This window comes from Scatophagus argus, chromosome 2 (assembly GCF_020382885.2).
Source record: "Scatophagus argus isolate fScaArg1 chromosome 2, fScaArg1.pri, whole genome shotgun sequence".
Taxonomy (NCBI): Eukaryota; Metazoa; Chordata; class Actinopteri; family Scatophagidae; genus Scatophagus; species Scatophagus argus.
This window is the reverse complement of record NC_058494.1, coordinates 21,447,683-21,460,818: the sequence shown is the minus strand read 5'-3', so window position 1 is coordinate 21,460,818 and position 13,136 is coordinate 21,447,683. Positions and strand designations below refer to the sequence as shown.

Below are 13,136 nucleotides of genomic sequence, written 5' to 3'. Positions count from 1 at the left end.
TAAAGTACCTGATCTTTTGTCTTCCTCCCTTTGTCCCTCCTAAAATCAGATAAACTGCACACTGTTAAAACACTTCAATACAAAAGGAAAACAAAGTAAAGGATGTGGAGTAAATAAATAGCAGCATAAATCATTTGCATGGGTGACTGCCAACCTCAGCTGAGTGTTTCAGCTCATGAGTGGTCTCTACCAGTGATATTCTGCTGATCTGCGGGGTAAAAGTGTGTGGTTTGATGAGCTTGAAAACTGTAATAATAGTGTACAGAAGGACCAAGACTGGAAAAAGTTCAGAAAGTTAAATCATTGTTATTTGGTGTTTTCATTGTTACCTTTTTTTCTCATGGAAGGATGGTGACAAACTTGTTTTTGGACTCTTGTTTTGTCTGTGCCGGGGCAGACTGCCAGTGAGTAATGGCATCCCGGGTTATACACTTTGAGGACATGTTTGTGTTTGTCTTTCCTTTCTTTTGTGTTCCTATCATACTGTCTGGGTTACTTGTTTTTCCCAACATGTCTTTCAGTACAAACTTAAATGAGCCTTCTGTCATTCATGAAGGCAAAGACTGTGGTTCATGACATTCTGTGATGTGCTTTAACCTAATTCTCAACTTACACTGATTAAGTTCTGCTTTGTCATCTAAGCGCTGTCTACACACTAATTATATGAGATCATTTAAATAGCACAGGGACAGATTAGTCATGAAAATTCCCACATACTCGTAGCAACTTATTTTTATCTTTTAAATTCAAATATTTTAGCCTTGGACAAAGCTTTTAAAAAAGTTCCCGTGTGTCGAACATTTGCATGTTGTCGAGGAGAGGAAAAATGGTCATGCCATGAAAGAAATGGTTCCTTTTTGTGAACTCAAATCAGTGGTAACTATCTTCTAATAAAGAAACAGATGTGGATAAGCTTCCTGTTATATTTACTAAAGCATGTTCTGTTTAAAAGGGATTCAAATCTCAACCCATGTTAGTCCACTGACATGAACCGAATGCGTCCCAGTGGGTCACTTAACAGTCTAATAAGACTTGATGGGCTTGTGGCGTTGGACATCATGGCTCTCTGTGGCTTATAGCTCAGACTTGTGTATTTGTAGTCCCACAGTTATTACACTCAGTAATTATATACGCTCTAGTCTCCAGAGTGGCCCACCAAAGTCTAAATTACAGTCAGTGGATAAACCACGGCAAAGTACGAAAGTAAAATGACTCGAAACAAAATTAACACACTAAATCTTTTGGTCAACAAAACTAGGACAAGAATTTAAAAACAACCCTTTTGGAAATAGTGTTTATTGTTCATTTATTTAGTTTTCAGTTTTCGTTCAGTAAAGATTTAATTCAGTGTGGAGAAAAGTTAGGGGAATTGACATTTAAGTTGATTCATTATTATAAATGACAGAATTCTTAATGTTTTTATCTGTCAAAATGTATTCCCAGCACTTTCCTTGTAGTATTACACTTTGGAGAGGCACCCACCGAATATTTATGGAAACGTTTGGCGCCTCTCCAGTATATACATGATAGGCATGCTGAAATCCATGAGCTGCTAATGATCTCTCACTGGCTTTAGAGAGTGTTGCCCAGTTTGTATTTAAAGGCTTAAAAAAGTCCATCTGGGCAGATAGTCGGAGTTGTTGGGAGTTGTAGAGCCTGACGGGTGTTCTTCCAGCGTTCAGCCATAACATTACACCATGGCCACAGCTGCTATGTCGCCGCTGTTCTGTCCCCAAGAAACATGATCCTGTTTATAATCTGACCATCATTTGGACACCGACTGCCTGCGACGCCAGACCCATGATTTACCCCAGTGCATGTGTGCATGTGTGTGTGTTTCTCAGTGATAGATTTATGATAGCATACTGTATGATGGTGAGGATTAGGTCTTGAATCACTGAAAGTGTCCCACAAGGCTTTGCTTCATGTAGTCCCACAAGGAATTGCACTTCATCTTCACCAGCACCAACTCTGTTTGGAAGTCCTCACATTGTGACAAAAAACAATAGTTATATATGTAGTTAAATCATGGTATACTGATAATTATTGAGATAGAAAGGCGATTATCACAGTTGAAAAGGGGTCTATGAAAAGACTGTTGTCATGTGTGGTGGTTTACCGTCTTCTCATAACATTTTTAGCATGGCCAAATACATGTTAATGTCATGCCATCTGTTTAGAGCCACTCATATGTTTACACATTCATTCATGTCAGGATATGGTTGCATATCTTCCAAAGTAAGCCCCTGTAAATGGTAGTCACATTTATTATTAGGACTATCCCGGTCAATGCGTAAGGAGGCCCAGCGTTGTCACAGTGCTGATGCTGATGTCTACTACTGCATTGTCAGTTTGTTTGTATCCAGAGCTGTAACAAGGATGTAACATGAGTTAAAGCACAAAGGGCTGCCTTGTGTATGTTCTTTCACCATTACGTACCCTTCATTTTTATTTTCATTTAGGTATTGGATTGATATTGGCAGATATTCAAATTAACATATCGGAATCTGGTGGAATCTGTATCCCTGATGAATTCAACAAGATACCCTCTTTCAAAGATTAAAATCACCTTTAAGTGCATATATCTTTAAAATCACCCAAACTTCTCACAGGATACTATGATATTAATAATATCCCAGTCATCATGACTATATCATGAATTCTGCCATCTTACATTACCCAAAACTTCAGAACAGTATCTGTGTGTGTGTCAGACAAGGTTAGAGTTGTGTATTATAGTTATTTACATACCAGTCATATATGATCACTTCTGCAGCCACAGTAGGCTGTGGACTTGTAGTATCTGTCATACACACTAGCTCCCATGATGACATGTGCACACATTCACATTTCACACTGTGACGCAACAGTCCGTGTTGTGCCTTTGGCTTTCGATGTGTGCGCTATTCATATCAATCATGTGTCCTACTGCAACAGTTCTGAGAAAAGGTCTGCATATAGCAAGAGGCAGGCATCACATATGGATACAGTTAAGTAAACATGGCATTCTGTGTCATTTATCACTACCATTTAGGTTATTTATGTTTCATCTTTGTGCTTTAAAGTATTTGCTGAGGTCATTAAGTCTCTCACTCAGCTGGAAGAAGTTATCTTTCCACATTTGAATTCCGTGGGTTTAGGCTTTGGCTTCAACATTTATTCGGCAGCATGTGTTGATTTTACTTTGTACAGTGCTGCATAGTAACTCTTCACAGCTCTTGTGAGAAGATGTTTTTAACTTTTTTTTTTTTGCTTGTTTGTTGTATTGGCAACCGACTTATTGATTTGAATTTGCTAATTAAAAAAAAACAAAAAAACAAGACATACATTTTAAAATGCCAGAAGCCCCTCCAATATTCTTTTTGTTGTTAATTTAGTTAACCAGAAACACTTAAATTTCTGAGGCAGTTGTGATCTTTTTGATTGGTCAGTCATATTTGTGCCACATTATCCTCGAAACTATTTCTAAAGCTCTTGTCCTGTTCAGGGTCATTGCTTCTGGGTTTTGCCTCTGATCTAATGACACCTAACTTGGAAATTGAGAAGTGCCGTCTTTGATTCAGTTCATCCTTTGGTTTGCCATTTTAAGTCTAGATTGAGATCTTGACTAATGCCCGTAGGTTTTCTCAAGATTTAAAACATTAAATTTGTGAAAGAAATTTAAAATTAAGTTGACCTGCAGTCAGTCACAGTCTGTCAGCAGACTCCTTTCATACCTCTAAACATTAATAAACCAGAATTTCTGGTCATAGATATTTTGGCTCTTTAATAGTGTGATTTCCATCAAAGCACTGTTGGGCAGCTGGCAGCAGGACGTTTGCAGCTTTCCAAAATGATTTCTTATATTTGAGATTTAATAAAAAAAAGCGTTTATGCAAAAAATGAGTCAGTTAAAGTCAGTTATTTTAGATCAGGAAGATAATTTTATGAATGTAAATCACTGGAAAAGATAATAGCTTTTGCTCTGTTTTTTTTAATTGTGTTGTCTAAAATACTTTGTTTTTGTTTTCCAGGAAAGTACATCCCTCTGCAGTGGATCAGTAAGAAGTACTCTTCAATATGAATACAGGTATACACACACATACATAAACCATATACCGTAAAAGATTTCTGGGGTATCATTCATCCACTCCATATCCATTATTTATGTTTAGCAAAGTTCAATAATTATATTTTCATTTTTGTAATCCCTCGTGTATTTCTTCATACAAATGAACTGAGCATTAAACTATTGTTTACATTTGATACTTTACAATTTAAAAAAAAGTTTTCAGATTTCAAACCACCTAGCTATTTTAAAAGCTGCTATGTGTGCTAGTTTTACTCTACCACAGGCATGAGTCTGTAATTCTAGCCCTGACCCTGTTTCACCACTTTGGTGTTGGTCCATTTTGGGCCTGGGTTTTTATGACTGAAAACATCAATAAGCAGAGTGAGCCTGTTGCATTTAACCGCAGTGACGTGTTCCTCTTTTAATGCACTCCCAAAGCTCTGTCCTAAAGTTGGCAGCCACACCAAGTGTGTATTTCAGCTGGAGAATCAGTGATGAGTAATTCGTCTTTGAGCCTTCTGTACACCACACACCAACACACTGTGTGCCTGCCAGGGGTAGCTTGACTCATCTTGGTCGTTTGCCTGTATTTACAATATTGAAGAAGACACAAAACAGTTTTGTTGTGTGTGGAGATACAGCCAGTGGCATTTTGAATGGAAAATTAATTTGAAGGAGAAACAAAACAACAAAAAATCTCACATTTCTCCTCCCAAAATGGTTGGTGAATATCTATAAAATAGCTAAACTGACAGCTGTGTCTGAAAAAAATAACAAAACAGCCAATGCTTTCATAAGACAAACAAATGAATGGTCACTGTCTGCCTCTGGGGCTGGCAACACGCCAACCTAATCCGGACCAAGTTACCAAAAAGTCTAAATTATGCTAAAGCTAATCTTTCTACCAAACTATTTTGATATCAGACAATCCTCCTCTCGTCACAGACTTGTCACAGCTTTTAAATCATTTGTATTGTCCAATAGCTAGGCTACTGTAAAATAATGCAGTAGAACCTGTACTTTGCAGTTAAATTACGTATCCTGAGCTCATGCAGTAAAAGTCAGGCTCTTCCAACGCACGTGCTTTTGCTTCCGCTTGTTTGCATTATGTTCCTGCCTGGATGCATTTGTGTGTATTTGTGTCTTTGTATATATGCATGTGCATGCGTGCTGCTGCTTCTGCCTCTATGATCACCTGCCTGGCTGTGATTTCTCAGATAGCGGAGGATTCGCTCGCAAAAGCGTGGCCTTGTCGCTCACACTCTCTCCCATGAAGAGGGTCCAGAGCTCACCAAATCTAGGCACAGGTACTAACACTCACAAACTCACTGCAAATTAACATGCTTGAATAAAAAAAAGTCATATAAGTGGCTAAGATACAGGCCACTGACAGGACTAAACTAAAGATACTTCGATACTTTTTCAAAACCATGTGTTTAAAACGATACAATATCTGCATTTGATAGTCCAGTATGTTGTAGTATGCTCAGTGACTTTTTGGTATCGTGACAACCTTGGATTAAACTGTCGGAGCATGAGGTAAGTCTTAAAGAAGTGGCTTGTTGTTTTTTGCAATCGTGATTGGCTTCATCAGCTTGATAAGGCTTTTGCATATTTGAAATACTTTCAAATAGACTGTGGCTGCCTCCGTGTGCTTAACGCTTAACGTTTGGACTGCTGGAAGCTATTTTTCTTCCTAATCAGTTCATTGTGTGATTCTTTTATTTCCTTTTTGTGTGGTCTCTTCCGTCTTGGGTTTGTTGTCGCTTCCTGAATCAGTCATCCCGTCCATAGCAGTTGTTGATGTTAATCTTCCTTTTTGACAGCTTTCATATGTCATGTTCTCATGCTGCTTCATGCCATTTCCCCCTCTTTAGCGGTAGTTGTCTTGAATATTTTCTTTCTTTCTTTTTTTATGCCTCTGTGCATTAGCCATGGACGAAGGCATTATATTTTTGGGTTGTCTTTCCATATGCACATTGATACGTCCATCCCGTTTTTGTAAACACGATATACAAGGAACTGATGAAGCTGCTTGGATGAGCAGTGAAACGTCTTCAAGTCATATCTACACAAGTCCAGACACCTTGCTTTAACTCTTCGAGTGATATAAAAGGAACACCTTGAGGGAATTTATTCAAATTTGGATCAAATGTCCTCTTGGACTGATTAGATTTTGTTGGCCAAAGCTCAAGTCACTCACATAACACAATTTTAGTTGTAACTCAAGAATTTATATGCTAATCATGGCAAAATGTCGTACAGATTGAGTGAGATCAACTACTTTTCTGGCAATTACTTGACACCTTAACTCAGAAACAGAAGGGGAGTTTGTGACTGTCACATTCGTTCAGAGACTTAACTGATTACACTAATCTTGATGATGTGCATGAAGCATCCCGTTTTAGAATCTGTAGATTTTTCGCAGAAACATCCATATTTGAAGCATTTTGTCCACCACATGCTCATAGGTGAACTACAACTCGGCTGACAGAAATAAACAAACTTAAATTGTAACTTGACTGGTGCACAGTGACATACAACCTCAAGACAGTAATTCTAGTTTCCTATTAATTCTTTCCTCTATGTCAGTATGTATTGGTGAGACATGGCACAACTTCTTCATCCTCAACATGTTACACATAAACTGAAATAACAGGTCAAGTTATGATAAATAACTGAGGATCTTTAACACAGCGAGGGAAAGCTTCTGGGGGCTACAGCTGGTGATCACTGTCTGCATGTTCCTTTCCTCTGCTGAAAGAGCAGCGTTTGTGCTTGAACCTTGTCAGCATCCAGATTAACAACTGTAGGTGTCTCAGCACTGTCAGCTAAGAGTGGTAGGACACTGTGCAGAAACTGTGGGGCGGGAAAAAAAAAACCCCTGTGCATAGCATTGGAGCATTATTGGGAAGGTTCATGAGCAGGTCAGCTTCTGAGAGACCCTCAGGCTTGGCAGAGGTGTACAGTACACTCACCACTGCTGTTTAACATACTGTTATACTTGCACTACATGCCAAAATCTGTAGCCTCTGGAATCTCTCTAACACAGAGAGCAACCTCCTGCTTGGTTTCAACACGAGACTATAGAGGTTCACAAGCCAGTTTGGAGCATTATGTATGCTGTGGAGTAAACCTTTCCCCCCTTCAGCCATCTCCACTGGTACACAAGCCAGTTCAACTTCACAAGTGTGTCATGTCTGAGGCAGCATCATCTTGAACGTTAAATCTTAACCATTTCTTAGTTTTCCCTAGAAAACTACATTATCTGGAGAAAATTTTATCTGTAAACTACAGGAGGAGAGTCCTTAGTGGTATTAGAAGTAGGAGCATTCATTCAGACTTCTTACATAGTGGTTCCTCCTACAGCTTTCAGAGTAGTTTTTTGTTTTTTAACGTGTTGGTACAGCTGGTGTAGGCTAAGTGATGCAAACCAAAGAGAGAATTTCTTCTGTCCTGTCCTTTTTCCTCTTCAGTCTGTGTTTTCTCAGACCTTCTATTCCCTTAAGCCCATCTACAAGTCTCTGTTTGTCCCACTAAACATTCTCACAAGTATTTTGTGAGATGACTGCTATTTGAATATAATCCTATGCAGTATTATTGATATTTGTGACAGGAATGAATATGATCACACAATAACTGGTGTCACTTATTATTGTTGTGTCTTCTCTGTTCCCCAGGGAGTGATTCTCACTCATCAGACTTGGGTAAGTCTGTGTTCCTTAAGGTGAACTCAGGTGGAGAATCTTAACATTGCACATGACAAAAGAAGCTATGAAATGCCCCGTAGGAGGCTAGAAAACGTAATCACCATGCACCACTATGTGTAATGTCAACATTGTTAACTTTTCTCCTTCAGATTCTTGGCGGTCACGTAGTGTAACAGATGGCCTTAAGAATGGAGACGCCAGTAGCTCATCTCTCGCTGCCAAAGGCTTCCGCAGCGTCAGACCCAACCTACAGGACAAAAAGTCACCAACACAGGTAAAATATTTCACACACGACACTAACAGATGTTGACTTTTTTTCTTTAATGAAATTTTTTCTTTAATCAAAAGAAATTCTCACCATATTTAGCTTGTAAAAGGTCTCTGAAAAATGGAAATATTCTTAACGACACCACAAACCATAATAATTATGGATAATTTACATGGTACCAAACTGTATTTCCAAGTATGTATTTGGAATGACTTGATGATGATTTATATCACTGCACTGATGATTTTTCTTTTGTTGTTGTTGCTTGAACTTCTCTTGGCTGTTGCATTCTAATTGGCGAATAAGGATATCAATCACATTCCTTTGCCACCCCCAAGGAGAGAGAGTTTCCACTTCTCACCGACTGGCACTAATCCACCAGACTACAGCTCCCTTATTTCCCTGCCTAATGATTTTGGCCCTGGAACTCTAACATTCACTCAGAATGAGAAAGGCATTTTGAAAGAATCCTACACTATCAGTAGCACGTCTTCTTACTCCTATTCAGAGACCAGCGCAAACCCAGTCCAACAGACACACCAGACCATTGGCCCAAATAATAATAGCAACTGTAGTGCATCTGCTGCCACTAATACACATGCTCAGGAGCGTAAGGTGTCTTCCCTCAAACTTACCCCTGTCACTATCCCTGACCCCCCAGTTCACTGCAACTCTTACCTTGACCCCCAAACTAAGACCACTGGTTCCCCAACACCAGCTTCCCCCTCTCCACAAAGAGATCCCTCCCTGTTTCCCCCCCTGACAAAGACAGCCTTGCTTTCTGTCCGCTTGGGCCCTGAGAATCTGAAACATCCAGAGCCTTCAAATGACACAGTGGAACTCAAGGTCCCAGATCACGCCACAAATCAAAGCCCAGCTCCGTCCCAGGTTGAGATAATGAAGGCTCCTCCTCCTCCGATTCCACCAAGGCCGTCTCCTGCAGAACTGTTGGTACATAAGTGTCTACATACATTGACAGTAGAACAAAAGAGGACAATGATTGCATCTGTTATCAGGTCAATATAATACACAATCATTGGATTTTTGCCTTAGTGACATCAAGAGTGTGTAAAGGGTAACGCACCGGATGAGTGTCATTGTTAGATGGCCATAGCACACACTCAATGTACTATAAAAACAGAAGTAGTCAAGGCAGCGTAGCAGGAATGTGCCAAATTTAGATACCAAAACTCATAAAATCATTTTTTTTTCTAGTGTCTTGACACACTGAGAAGTGTGACAGCACTAGTCCTTGAAGCCACAGTATTTAGCCCTCCATACATCACATGCTGCTTGTGTGTGTTGCCCTTTAGTTTGTTAGTCTTGGTATTGCTATACAACCAGCCAACCAAAATAACTGTGGTTCTCCACAGATGTGAACTCATGCCATATATGTGATAACCAAGCGTTTCATTTATTGAATACCACTATTACCTGTCTGTGTATATGCTGCCTTCCACAGAGTTCAAACTAACAGAGCCTCTTCAATTCACAGCATCAATCATGTTTCAGAAGATGACGCTGCAGCTACATGACACCTCAGGGTGGTTTCACTGCAGCATTTCACCTTCTGTTCAGCTCACATGTTTCTTCCACAAATCCTTTGTGACGACGTGGCTAATGAGTGATATCACTAAGCATTCTCCTCCTCTCCTCCTTTTCCCATCAACTCCCTCTCCGTCCCAACACCAGGGGCCTCCCTCCCCCGACCCTGCGGCACGGCACTCCCCCTCTCGCTGCCACAGCTCAGAATCACTCGACTACCCGTCAGGCCTAATGCCCAAGACTCTGTCGCCCACCCCATATGTTCCTAGCGGAGCTGGCAGCACAGCTGGTGCAGTCAGTGGGCCGAGCCTTACCACAGTCAGCGGTGCGAGCATCGGTGGCTGCGTGTCACCCTCAGCTTCCCCCGTGACAGTGTCAGCCCTCAGCCACTACTCGTCGTCCACTGCGGGTCTGCTGGACGAGCTACAGATCTGTAGCCTGGACTCACCCGGCACCTCACCCACGCCATCGCCCACCCTCAGCCATGTCTCTGCCTACACATCTACTGCTGGCCTTGATGATGTGCTAACAACCTCTGTGGCCTCCACTGCTGCTGCAGCCACTTTTACTAACGTAATTATCCAAACAAGTCACTGCTGTAACACATATCATTACCAGAAACAAATGGTTTCCTCCCTCCCCTCACTCATTTGGATGTCTGAACCAAACCTTCACCAAATGTGTTATCACTACTGATTTTTACCTTTCACTAACCACCAACTACAACCTACCTGTCAGTTACAATAAATAAAATTCAGCCCTCCGTGTTCCCTTATTATGTTAATGTCTGTATTCATCAGAACTCTATGTCCATATGTACATGTCTGTGTTTCTCTTTGTTATTCCTCTTTTTTTTTTTTTTGCAATCCACTTTATTATACTGTCTCGTAAAGGCCGGTTCACATAAAAAATTCATGATTAGACAAAACCATTTTTCAGGCAAGTTGTCACAGAGTGAAGTTGACATCTGTTTGCTGCGGGTTGCCGTCATCTTGAAAGATTGAACTTGTCCAGGGGGAGGTGGAGGCTTTTGTAATATAAGGTGCATGAAGACTCCCATTTTGACTGATATTGAGACTGAACTCACAGTTTATTAGGACATTGTCTTCTAATTAGCTGGCAGTGACCTCTGCATCAGTCAGTGTTGCAACATTGCAACACTGAGTTTTGTCCAACCACATGTTTCATTCCCAACTGTAGTTCTGCCTCCAGAGGTTCTAATTGGTTTTGTCGCTTCTAGCAATAAGGAAAAAATTCCATAGACAAGAGCAGCACCAGCCTTTTCAAACCTCAGAATTTGACGTGTAGTCAGTGAGTTAATCTGCTGACTGTCAGTACAGCTTCTGTGCATTTTGGATATATAGTTATGATATACGAGAAAAGCACAAGACATGCGTGAGACCGACAACTGAAAAACACAAATGAAATGCGTCCCATGTAGAAACACTACTGGATACACTAAATCGATGTGTTGTCAGCAGAGTGTTTGAATTCATTTTATATTGTGAAGTTGGTTGTTAGGTATAGTAGTCATTGGTTTTTGAACTATCATGAATCTTTGATCCGAGCAAACAAGCCTTTAAGTTCAAATTATTTTATCCTTTGTCGGATGAATGATATCATATGTCCCTGTGTTGAATGGGAGAGCATTCCACAGAAGAGCCTCCCATTGAAAATGTATCTTGTCTGTTGTCTTGTTTATGTCACAACTAATTTATGATGAAATGTGCATTTGAATGAGTTGTGTTTGTTTACCATTAATGCGTTAATCTCTTCTGTCTGTTTTGAAGTGAAGTGATAAGATAAGTGTCCCTTTCCCTCACTAACTGTTCTTACAGTCACTTCAGACTCAAGTCAAGCCATAGTATTTGTTTACATGTACACTCATTTCCATACTGTGTTCCTCAACCTCGGTTAAAGTCTTATAGCAATATGATGACTAATAATGGATTTTATTTATTTATTTTTTATATTCTCATTATGTAATGTTGTAGGGCAGAGCAGCAAAAGTCTCCCCTTGTATTAATGAACATTTAGACATTTTGCTGCCGTTTGTGATTGATTGTGACTAATTATTTCTGTTTGTGGCCGGTGGGTCACTCCTAGGGTCAGGTCCTCTCTCATGCTATGAATGGAAGTGCTAGCCATCCACAGAGGCCCCTCTCTCCTCCATCCTACCCTCCTCCCCCCGCCTCACTCCACACTGCCCTCCAGAGACAGAGCCGGAGTTCAGGTGGGTCACTGATCTTTTGTCCCTTCATCTGAGCTGAGGGTTCTCATGAAAATTCTTTGGAAATATAAATGCTCACCATATGATATCATCCACTTGTATGATTGCGACTTAGTGCAAATACTGTTTCACTATATGTTTAATTTAGAACCTCATTGAAAACAACATGCACAGAATCACATGAATGTAGACATTTAAAGAGCTGCTATTAAAAACAAAAAAGAAAAAACAGTCATTGGTTGTTTATTATATTAATAAAAACATGCCCTGAAATTGATGTGCTTAGAGCTGATGGTGTGTCTTCCCTTCACTTTCTCCTTGTATCTAGAGGGCAGCGAGTCAGTTACCAGAGAGTCTGTGGTGTCGGGCCACACCAGCGTCAGCAACACTGTGCCCATCGCCCGCTTCTCGGAAGAAGAGAAAAAGGTGTCCATCATTAAAGCTCCTCATTATGAAGGCATCGGCCCTGTGGACGAGTCTGGCATCCCCATCGCCATCCGCACGGTGAGGTCAAACAGAGCTGAACACATCGGTTTGCGACAGGGCTAGGTGCCGGAGTTTTGCATCGGAGTGTTTCTTGACCCAGTTCTGTTGTGCTGATATGTGAATCAGACTCAGGAGAGGGAGATTACTTTGAACTGTCAGCAGCTTTTGACCCCATATTAAAAGCCTTGTCATGCTCCCACTATCTCTGAGTACCTTTTTTACTGCTCCTCTGTGTGCTAGTCATAAGGATGTGCTCAGAAATGGCCTTTAATACTGAGAGGTCTTTGCTGCTGACTTGTCAAAGTGTGTGTCTGTGCGTTATCTCTGTTAAGGCTTTTCATGCCACTGTCACCAAGTTCTCCATTCCTTGAAGAGCAGCGTTTAAAGGCGGACATGTTAAACTACAGAATGAGTGAGCAAGAGAAAGTTGGAGGGAGAATGAAAGATGTGCCATAAAAGCAAAGAGAAAAGGTGAAAAGGAAAAAAAAAATGTAGGAAAGAATAAAAACAGATGCTCCTTGTTGTGAACAGACAAACATTTTTGTGGGTACTTTATTTGGTAACCATGGAGAGTTAAGTGGTAATTGGCCCGTTTCTTGGTCGTGCCAGCGCTACATGCTCAGTCACACACACTCCTTCACTGTGGAGCCAAACTGCCTCTTCTCTGACCAGAGTCCAGACTCTGTGTATAGTGCTACTGAATAAAGAGAGGATTAAGTCTCTCTGCCATTTGATAGTTCTTTTTTGAAGTGGCTGTTAGAACTATACTGTATACACAAAGACACACATACCAGGATTTTCCAGGCAGAGCGCGGGAGCTCACACATCCTCTGTATCCAAGCAAAA

General features: G+C 40.6%; 1 protein-coding gene across 11 annotated transcripts in view; it reads left to right on the top strand.

Moving 5' to 3' along the window:
• LOC124074964 (sorbin and SH3 domain-containing protein 2-like) overlaps positions 1–13,136 on the top strand; it is a 45,659-nt gene that overhangs the window by 11,510 nt on the left and 21,013 nt on the right. For 7 of the 11 annotated variants that reach the window (XM_046418355.1, XM_046418346.1, XM_046418328.1 and 4 more), the window contains exons 3-10: positions 4,014–4,069; positions 5,269–5,358; positions 7,732–7,758; positions 7,911–8,035; positions 8,336–8,980; positions 9,722–10,147; positions 11,681–11,807; positions 12,133–12,308. In XM_046418355.1, coding sequence (XP_046274311.1) covers positions 4,060–4,069; positions 5,269–5,358; positions 7,732–7,758; positions 7,911–8,035; positions 8,336–8,980; positions 9,722–10,147; positions 11,681–11,807; positions 12,133–12,308 — 1,626 coding nt within the window. In that variant the 5' untranslated portion in view covers positions 4,014–4,059. The remainder of the gene's footprint in view (positions 1–4,013; positions 4,070–5,268; positions 5,359–7,731; positions 7,759–7,910; positions 8,036–8,335; positions 8,981–9,721; positions 10,148–11,680; positions 11,808–12,132; positions 12,309–13,136) is intronic. The other 4 variants (XM_046418362.1, XM_046418378.1, XM_046418393.1 and 1 more) reach the window with 4 other exon arrangements.